The 9,472-nt window shown below is 41.3% G+C and overlaps 1 protein-coding gene across 1 annotated transcript in view; it reads left to right on the forward strand.

Moving 5' to 3' along the window:
* Positions 1-9,472, forward strand: part of POT1 (protection of telomeres 1) — a 56,815-nt gene that overhangs the window by 27,045 nt on the left and 20,298 nt on the right. The window contains exon 8 of the mRNA XM_018557740.1: positions 4,236-4,392. Coding sequence (XP_018413242.1) covers positions 4,236-4,392 — 157 coding nt within the window. The remainder of the gene's footprint in view (positions 1-4,235; positions 4,393-9,472) is intronic.

A 9,472-nucleotide genomic window follows, 5' to 3' on the forward strand; every position in this document is an offset into this window, starting at 1 on the left:
TATATATATATATATGCACATATTCATTATCTAATCTGTGATCCAAGTAGATAACTTTCTAGTTCTGCTCAGGTAAGTAGCCCACAATGGTTTAGTTAATCGTCACGTTTTGCATAAAGCATCAGGAAGGAGGCATTATATATTTATTATACAAATAAAATAAGTATAAACACATCTATACCACATTTTGCAACATAATAGGGTAACTATAAATATAGGTATATCATGTTTTTCAACAGAGTAAATCCAAATCACTTAGTAGTAAATTGCTCGCTTAGTGCAGGAAGACACAAGCTGAAATATCTATAGTATCAAAAGAAGGGGGGAAGCCATAAGCCAATGCTGGACTTGCTTTTTATTATCCAGAATGATATTGACAATAAGATAAAATAAAATGCCTTCCCCCCAGGGAAATGAAGACTGCCTATGCATCTATCCCTAGATTGTGTATGTTATGATAATTGTTTAATTACAACATACTTGTTACTGTATGAGAACCTTCTGATAATATTATCCTATGGAGTGGACCTCGGCCATATTTCCCTGCAGGGTCTTAAATTGATTCTGAATTACATTTTATAAGGACGATTTAAAGCTCAGGATTTGATAAAGAAAGACCTGGTATCATTGTAGCTTTCAAGATAGATATCCATCTAGTTTCACACTGTAAAAGTTTCTTCTCCATATTGCCAACTCTTGGGTCGTCATGAATGCGATCCAAGGTATGAAATTTTATAGCCGTCGTTTCTGAGCCATGATGCAACCCCACATGGCAACTTATGGGGGTAGTAGTTTTTACCATTTTACTTTTTGAGGTATTCCACACTTGATTATATAAGCAAATATGAATTTAAATAAGTTATATGCAATGTTAAAAAGCATGATATACATGTATTTTAGGGCTGCGTAAATGAACGATTCCTCGATTAATCGTTAATTTCTTTGATCGATTAAAATTTTTTTGATCCGTACTCACCTCTCCGCCTGCTTCCGGAGATCTGGTGACGTCACGGACATCGACGTCACCGGACTCCTTCCCCCTTCCCCAAGTGGCTTTGTCGGTTGCCCCACTCAAGCGGCGGCCATATTGAGTGGGGCACGTGAGATTAATAACGTGCTGGATTACTGTGATCCTAGTTCATTTTATTACTTCATCGCTGTGCTGTATGTGTATAGGCCAATGTAGTTGGATCTGTATGTGCGTTATAATCTGAATTAATCGATTAAAAATGTTTTTGATTAATCGAACACGAAAATTTTAATCAGTAACAGCCCTAATGTATTTGTATTATTCTGTTTAAAAATATGATGTGTGTATATATGTGTATGTATGTGTGTGTATATGTATATATAGATATATATATATGCGCTAACGAAGGGAAGGGGGAGGAGCCCGGTGATGTCCGTGACGTCACTGGACTCCTCCCCCTTCCCTTCGTTACCTGATGGAGCTGCTTGGGCCGGTGAGTACACATCCTAACTCTCCCGGCCACCCGGGAGAGACACACTTTTTACCGGAAAGGTTTAATCTGCTCAATCGAGCAGATTAAACCTTTCCCTGGGATCGTTTTTTTTTTTTTTTCTTTTCTGACATCGGGAGACCGTCAGTCAGAAAAGAAAAAAAAAAGGCATACGATTGCATAGCTAGATTACTATTGGGTTTTGCACTTTGCAATAGCCAATAGAAAACTAGCTAATGCACCCGCCCACTGCTGCTGTCAATCAGCAGAGGGGGACCTGAATTTTTCTATCAGGTCCCCTTCTGGTGATTGAAACCAGCAGGGGGCGGGTGCAATAGCTAGTTTGCTATAGGCTATTGCAAAGTGAAATAGCCAATAGGAATCTAGCTATGCATTCTTATGCCTTTTTTTTTTTTTATTCTGACAACTGCAAAAAAAAGTCTGCAGATGGCAAGGAAGCTATTGCTTCCTGTGCTATCTGCCATCATTTCAGGGGGGTGCTCTCTCCCAGCCCCCCCTAACCCCCCCCTCCACGGAGATTAACTAAACCATTGTGGAAAGTTATCTATCTGGATTAATGATGTGACAATAAATGTATGTAAAATGTCTTGATCCAGTAATGGTTTAGGGGAGGTATTTTCTTTAATGGAATGTTTTATGATTTAAAAAATGTTTATGCATTGAATGACTTTAATAATCGGCATTGTTTTTAACAATATGTATCATGTATATGAAGCATCTTAAAAGCCCCCACTCTTAATTACTTAATAATATACGTGTTGCCAGATTTGAAAACGATCCACAAAGTTAGAGATTCCTAACACTGTCACATTGCCATTTCTGACCTCACTAAGTAAAGCTGGCCATAGGCTATGGCTTTTTTTTAGCATGGTGTTTCTCCATCCACGCTGTTTAGTGTAAATGGGGAATCAGTTTTTGTTATTTAGCCTATGGGCTGAAGCAGAGAAAATCGAGCTGTCTGTGGTCAGTTTAAAGAGTAACTCCACTTTTGATGAGAAAAATATCAATCCCCTGTGGATGATCAATGTACATTCCAAGGAATTTGACCAACTTTATTGCAGATTCCTATATGTTACTATTCTGAAGAAAAATCTTATCCAGAATATCCTTTCCAAATTGATTCCAAAATAGGAGTGTCTGGGTTCATTATAATTAGCTGGTGGGTTTCCTGTATTCTAATCAGGGAAGTTGCAGTGCCTGCATCCTTTTAGTGGTAATTAACCCTTCTGGAGTATCTTGCGGAAAATGAAAGTTCTATTGCAAGGGATTCCTAAAATTGTACTTGTATCTTAGTGCAGACTAATTAGTCAACCAATAACTGAAGCAGGAAGTGACATTTCGAGGGGAGTTCTGTACACCAACTATGTACAGAATGACTCCAGGTCACGATATTGCTTTGAAATTCTTTTTGACAAATTTAGAACATTACAGCAGCTACCGTTTTAAACAATTAATTTTTAATAACAATAGATTACAAAATGGTTTGTGCAACAATTATATATGCTACATTCATTTATTTGTTAAGTTTTTTTAAAGTGGAGTTACCCTTTAGGTTCTTCTCCACAGCAAGCCTCTCCACATTGCACTGAGCGTTTAACAGGAGGGGCTCAGTGAGGGGCACCCTTGTTAGTCAGAGCAATGGTAACTGGGAAGGACTTCTCGCAAGGGTGCATAGGGATAGGTCAGCAGTCGTCCGGTGCCTAATTTTAGGCAGGATGTTTCTTTCAAAGGTCAGTATGCCTGACAAGTTCGCCATAAAATTGACCTCACAGATAAATGCAATTTCACAGCTGCCCATGCTTGATAAATGCACATGAGAAACAGATACCTAAGTTTATCCCCTAGACATTATACCACAGCATTTCTTTGTGACAGTGCACATGTAAATGGAAATCATTGATTCATACACTTGTTTCCAGTCATTAGAGCACTAGTTCTGGTATTTCCTATCCCTACAGAGTGAGTCGCTTTAACTGCAGTAGAGGAAAGTAACCAAATTAGCTCTGCTGTATGTTAAATATCAATACAAGAAGGACAGAAATAAACCAACTTGCTGGTAAAACAGGTCCTTTATATGTATGTCAACTCTGTATTAAACTGTATGGCTCAGGTTCAGCTTTAAACTACAGTCTTAATGGAATTCTGGCTGTTACCTTCAAAATAATACTAAAAAGCCTCGGCATTACTTGAAGTTTGTAAAAAGCCTGCTAAAGTCAGCTTGTTCTAAAGCAACAACCACCTCCACTCCCATTATGATTTCTGTTTTAACATCCCCAGACTGGAGCACAAAGGTGCTATAAAAGCTTCAAGAAAGCTGTTCAAGTATATGTATGTCAAGTACCCTGAGACTTCACTGGATGCATGCTTACTCCAGTTAAATGGCTCAGGAAGGATAAGAATGGCACAAAAGCACGCACCTACAAAAGCAAGTCTTCAACAGTGGCCTTTGTATTCTTATATTAACAGGTTTGCTTAAAGCCAGTTGCTAGTAATCCCTTTAAAACAATAGGGAGTGTTGTTGCTATTGTTTATCTCTGTTTCTGTAATTCCACTAATGCTTAAAGACAAGGGTGGGTCTACTTCCGTCACCAGTGTGGGATTTGTTCTTTTCTGGCCACTGGTAGAAGTATATGTATTTAAGTGCTTGTATATGACTGCAGAATTTCAACACAACAGAGTTTTTCTATTTTGTTTTTCTTTCTGGGCTGTGACATATGTCATCACAGGACACATTTGATATTGCTTTTATTGCAGTACATCCAACTAATCAAGAATGGCTTACAACGCCTGTCAGCACTGTCGTTAAAACTAAACCTCCTCAGAAATATCGTATCAGAGTAAGACTGAGAAGTTTTCAACCTCAGCACCTCTATCAATCTGTAAAGCTTCACTGCACTAAATGCAGTTCACTGTAAGTATATTTCGTACATTCTGACCTACATACAAAATGTCTTCAAAGATTGGGATGCAAATGTAAGAGATATTACCTCTTTGAAACAAATCATAAATAAATCTATTCACTCTATAATTTTGTATCCATGGTGATTCACTGTTTTTTCTTTCTTTGTGAATGTTTTAAGATTTTGCTGCTTGACTGCGTTTTTAAAAAAAAACAAATAATGAATTTCGGTATTTCTATCGCATCATATGCACTTTAAACAAAGACTTTCAGTTGTTACTGAAAGCAAAAGTAACAAAGTCAAGCTTATAGCTTCAAGTGCATGAATAAAGGATTTTGGCATTAGCCTATGAAAATAAATGAGGTAATGATGGCATAATAGCCACACAATTTTCTGTGATGAAATTTTTTGTTCCTCCCTGTTTGTACCTGGGGTTGCCTAAAGGCTCATTCAGACGGGCGTACAGGTTTGTACGGTGTGCACCCCCGTAAAAAGACCCAATCCTGGAAGGGAAAGGTGCTGCATGTAATTGCACGCAGCAGCCTGTTCCTCCCTGTGGGAAGACTTGGCCGCATACAATTACACGCTGTCACAAGCACACCTGAACCTGCACATGTGTGCGGGTCCGGGTGTTTGCACTCGGATGCAGACAGACTGTTTTTCCCTGTGGGAGGACATAGCTGCACGCAGTTACGCCCAGCACTTGTCCCTTCCGGGATCGAGTCTTTTTACGGGCGTGCACTCCTGTTCGAATAAGCACTAATAGAAAAAACTGGTTTTAATTAGTAGCATTTTTATAAGAGATGATTACTGTTAAAGAGGATTACATGACGTATGAAGTATGTTTGTGTGCAGTTGTGTAGTTTATTTCTCAGCTGTCCTTTGCCCTGAAGTGAACATTACATGTTTGCATTCTCCCTGCTGTTACCTATCCTAATCTAATAAAAAGAATGGTGTAATGCGTGAACCGCTTGCAAGGGGTCTTCTTTTGCCAGGACTGAGCCTCTGTAGGAGGCGAAGCAGCAGTGGTATCTTTATGCAGGCTAAGCCATTGATTGGTTCTCTTAACCTGAGCAGCCAGTCAATGCCATTTCCCTTCTCACAGATCCTATCCTGTGTGTGGCTGTGCTGTGGCAATAGCAGCATCAGTACCCAAAGCTGTTAAAAGTGTTACACAGTTTGTTTTTATTAGTTTAGATTAGGGAGCCAGTCAGGGTGTACACAGGTAAAGTTTTATTTCGGTGCATAGGTGGAAATTCTGGCTCTCACTATGTTCATTTCAAACAATACAGTGGTGCTATAACTACATGTTATGTATCTTTGTAAATTATTATTCTACAGGATTTATATAGTGCCAACAATTTTCACAGCGCTTTACAATATAAGGAAGATATTACAATATAATTCAAGACAAGATGGTAAAGAGGGCCCTGCCTGTGAGGGCTTACAATCTAAAAGAGAGGGGCAAGTGGTACATGAGGAGGTAGATGTGTGGGGATGAATTGTGGTTGTTAACATTTTGAATTTTATCCTCTGGGCGAGTGGAAGCCAGTGCAGGGATTGACAGAGGGGGGTTGCAGACACTGAGCGGTTGGTTAGGTGAATGAGTCTAGCAGCTGCATTCATGATAGACTGAAGGGGGGATAGCCTGTGTAGAGGTAGGCCAATGAGGAGGGAGTTGCAATAGTCAAGATGAGAGATAACAAGTGAGTGGATGAGTAGTTTTGCGGTTTCATTGGTGAGGAAGGGGCGTATTTTGGAGATGTTACGGAGGTGAAGATGGCAGGATTTGGATAGGGATTGGGTGTGGGGCAGAAAGGTGAGGTCTGAGTCAAGGGTGACACCTAGCACCTTGTCATGGGGGGGAGTGATGGATAGTTGTGTTATCAATCTCAAGGGAAAAGTTGGGGGAAGGTGCACGGGCAGGAGGAAATACCATGAGCTCAGTTTTTGACAGATTGAGTTTTAAGAAGTGTTGTGACATCCAGACTGATATGTCAGTTAGTAAATCAGTAAATAAATAAAGCTGTAAGAAGATAGAACCAGGACCTATTTGTACTGTAATAGACAGCCTTCTATCCATCCATGGTGACTTCACTTAAGAGTTTCACACCGCTCCCTATATAATATCTGTCCAGATTGGCATATCTTCCGGAAAGAACTGATGCCTGTAATCTGGGTCCCCTAGTATTAAAGGGTCCTCCTTATCGGAAGCTTCTGCTGCTTCTCCCTTGAGTGAGGTTGAGGTCTCCTCTGTGTCCAGAAGGACTTCCTTGTTCACTTTGGATTACTTGTGTCTGTTTATTCTCAATAACTAGAGCAAACTGCTCTAGTTATTGAGGCTCTGAGCACCCTCCTATGCCATCCGCTGCAGAGTCTAGCTCGGACCGCTCTAGGCCCGTTGCTGCTCTGATCTCTGATTCACAGTCTACCCCTAGAGCGGCTATGTTTGAGCTATTTGGAGGCTCAGCCTTCTATTTCAGGCCTAGGATCTTTTAGAGTTTCAAAAACGGCAAAGGCCTTTTCTTTGCACCCACTGTTTAAGACCTTTCTCTGTCTGTTCTGGGATTGGGAACACCCTGTAGCATCCTGGGCCCCTCTAGAGAATATGGCAGAGCTTTGAAAGTGAATTTACTGCTCGGTTGTCTTTTCCCGCTATAGATGCTCCTGTAATCGACATACTACTAATCGAGTTCATGTTGTTCTCACCTTTTGAGATTTCACAAGCAAAAGGTTGAATGCCCTATTTAGATTCAAATTTAATTTAGCTGGAAAGAATTTGCACCCTGTGTTGGCGGTGACCTTAATTTGAGAAACTGTGTCACTTTAGGTATCGGTTTAAGTCGCTTAAAGAGAACTCGAAGATCGCCAGGGTAGGCCCTCAATTCATTGAACATGTGGATCAAATGTGTGGAGCCTTGCACTTCAAATGTGAAGGCCTGTTGCAAGCATCTAAGTTTGTTTCTCGCATGGCGCTGATGTCTATCCACATGTGTAGAGAATTTTGGCTATGTGCCTAGGATGCCGCCTCTTTGGACTTTCTCAGACTGTCAAATAGCAATGCCTCTAATGGTCACAATGCACTCCTGCCTCAATGCAGGAGGTCAGTGGAAATGGCAGAATGACCCTTTTTCCTTTACCTCCTGCACCAATAGTAGCTCGTAGGCAGTAAAACTATTACTCACACTCAGGCCATAGGGTTTCATGCCCCAGGTCCTCTAAATCCGTCGCTCAGCCATCTGCATGAAGGAGCGCCCCCAGTTCTTCAAGCAGGGGCTGATTTGCAACCAGCTGTGCCACTATGTACCTCCTCAGCATTTAAGGGTGTGGGGAACTTAAACAAGACTGGGTGAATACTTGGGATGCACAGATACTTTTCGCAAAACTGGTATCTGTGCATCACTTTATTTATATTTATAAAAACAAAATCGTACATTAAAACAGAGATGTACAAATCCCAGGAGCTCTGTGTGCTCCTTACACATGACAGCTGCCTCCTAATTTTTGAATTTTTCTCTAGTGTAGTCTTGGAGCTCAAAAGTATCGGTACATGTACTCGTACTTGTACCGAGTACGGTACTTGGTATCTGTGCAACCCTAGTGAATACATACTTGAGAATAATTATTGGAGAACAGATGAAGGATTGTTGAGTAAACAGTCCATTTCGGACATATAGACTAGGCGCTTAAGTCACCTCAGAGTCTTTTGCTACCTTCCTGTCCTTGGGTACTGTTGAATCCTGCATAGTATTTGCTAACCGTCAATCCTACCCATCGACCAAGGCATCTTTTGAACCACAAGTTCCACATTAAATAGCTTTGGCTGTTTCTCTGTCAGCATGTACCCACTCTTAGTAGTGGATCTAATGTTTACCCTAATGCCTTTTCTTGGCATCCCTATTGCATAACATTTAGAAGCCCCTTCCTGAAGAATGTCTGCTTTGTGGACTCTCACATTCTGAGTCCCTCTACTGGAGCTTACTCCTGCAGGCTGCGCTTAGGAAGATGGCCTCTCCTGGGTCTTCAGGAGGGGGGATCTAGGGATTGCCCTTCTATCTTCTTCCCTTTCCTACCATGGTCTTCCCTTTTCTTGGGAGCTCTCATCCATCATCAGTCTTTCTTTGAGTGCCAGGGTGTCTGGTCTTGAGGAGAGACATTCAGATGATCCCTTTGGACCATGAGGATACTACTTTGCAGTCTGTGCCTGGGGACAGGGTAGTGCCTTCGAGCCACCCTGGGGTTGCTTCCTTGGATGGATTGTGGGTCTCCACACTTGGGACTCTAATATGGTTCACAAAAAACGGCACTTCCTGCTTTTTCAGGGGGTCCTTCTGTAAATCTATGTACTGACTGGAACTCCATTGGACATTACCTGAGTGCTACTGAACATTCCTTTCTGGGAAGGTTTGGGATTTTTTCCAGTGGACAGCACTCTGTGCTTGTCTCCCATTTCTTATCGGTTTTCACTGCAGAATAGGTTAATGCTGTTGGGCAGCGCTGACTTAATTAGCTGGGTCTGATTCTGCCCCTTCTATCTTGTTTCAGAGATTGTTGGCCTCTCACTCCTTGATTTAGATCGTTATACAGGGACTTCACACGTGGCTGTTCGTTTCCCTGTGACTTTATTGGATCTGATTCTGTTTCTTTCTGCACTTTAGAAACCTTGATTTGAACATTCCTTTCTCTACTCTCACCCACAATTAATGGTTTTGCATATGTACAAAATGATGTTGAGGTCCAGGACTTTTTTTCCCATTAAGGTAGTTTTCTGACTTTCACCTCAAACAGCACATTGTTCTCCCATCCCTCTGTCAAGTGCCAGTTCAATAAAAGAAAATGTCCCTCCATTGTCTGGATGGTCCCTGTATGGGTGCACTAGCTTTTCATTCCACCATCTCTAGGTGGCTCAAACAGGCCATCACCTAAGCTTATGGTCTCAAGGATTGGGTTTCACTCTACTAAGTCTGTGAGTGCTTCTTGAACTTTTCAACATCAAGCAACAGTTTCCCAGGCTTGCAAGGCTGCCACCTGGTCTTCTGTTCACACGTTTTCTAAGTAGATGCTGCACCATCAGTTGATGCCAGCATTTTT

Source organism: Nanorana parkeri, unplaced genomic scaffold (assembly GCF_000935625.1).
Source record: "Nanorana parkeri isolate BGI_ZX_2015 unplaced genomic scaffold, ASM93562v1 scaffold301, whole genome shotgun sequence".
Classification (NCBI taxonomy): Eukaryota; Metazoa; Chordata; class Amphibia; order Anura; family Dicroglossidae; genus Nanorana; species Nanorana parkeri.